Source organism: Apis dorsata, unplaced genomic scaffold, assembly GCF_000469605.1.
Source record: "Apis dorsata unplaced genomic scaffold, Apis dorsata 1.3 scaffold_317, whole genome shotgun sequence".
Taxonomy (NCBI): domain Eukaryota; kingdom Metazoa; phylum Arthropoda; class Insecta; order Hymenoptera; family Apidae; genus Apis; species Apis dorsata.
In genome coordinates, this window is record NW_006263588.1 from 75,846 (window position 1) to 76,922 (window position 1,077).

General features: G+C 26.8%; 1 protein-coding gene across 1 annotated transcript in view; it reads right to left on the bottom strand.

The window, feature by feature from the left end:
- LOC102671948 (proton-associated sugar transporter A) overlaps window positions 1-1,077 on the bottom strand; it is a 6,241-nt gene that overhangs the window by 2,729 nt on the left and 2,435 nt on the right. The window contains exons 3-4 of the mRNA XM_006617590.2: window positions 629-877; window positions 182-435 (exon numbers count right to left, since the gene is read on the bottom strand). Coding sequence (XP_006617653.1) covers window positions 182-435; window positions 629-877 — 503 coding nt within the window. The remainder of the gene's footprint in view (window positions 1-181; window positions 436-628; window positions 878-1,077) is intronic.

Below are 1,077 nucleotides of genomic sequence, written 5' to 3' on the forward strand. Positions count from 1 at the left end.
AAAAAAAGGTATTAAAACAAAAATTTTCTATTGATAATTTCAAATTTTTTTTGCTTTTAGTGTATTTTAATAGTATATGCAATAATTACTAATAACTAATATTAATAATTAAATGAATTTGAATTCAATTAAATCAATATTATTATTACTAATATTGATAATTAATTAATATTAAGCAAACCTTTTGTTCTTGTAAATATTGATATTCCTGATCCTTTTCCAATAATTCTAATGGGATTTCTTTGAAACTGGTAATAGTACAAGAAACACAAATAAGAAAAATAATTGTTATCAAGGTAAAAGTGGCATGAAGATGTCCACCTAACATAACTCCTATTGCCGTAGCGTCCCAATTAATGCCACCTAATCCATATCCCATGAAACCTCCTAAACCCGCCATTATAGTAAATGTACTTAAACCTTTAGCATGATCATCTATAAAAATATAACAATTATAATTACAATTACAATTACATCATAGTAAAAATTATAAATTTATATTAAATTTCTAAATTTAAATTAGTTAAATTTAAATTAATTAAATTATAATATTATTTTATTTCCTCTATTATATTCACTTTATTTCATTCAAAAGAAATAATTAAATAAACAAGTTGCATTTACTTGCCAGGTACAGTGACGTCGAGTAAATAAGCTCTGGCTGGACTTTGACAAGCATCCGCATCGAAATCGAGCAAAACCGTCCCCAGAATCGTGAAGAAAATTCCCCAAGAGTGAGATGGAGGTTTCGCTAACTCCTCTTTCGCATGTTTCGCTGTGGTTCGATGTCCCACGGGAACTGTATAATTAGTCGATGTAGATGGAATGTCTCCAAACGCGTATCCCATATCCTCACCGTTCGGTACTAATATTAATCCTTGATAAGCGAGTAAAAAATGCAAAGAAAATGTAATTTTAGTTTTTTTTTTTCAAATTGAAGAAATTGTTCTTTTTTTTTTATTCGTACAATGCAAAGTATCGATCGATTAATTTAATTATACTCCTTGTTCCTTTTAAAAATTGTATAAATTATTTTCATGATTTACTCGTTCAATTATTATATATATATATATATAT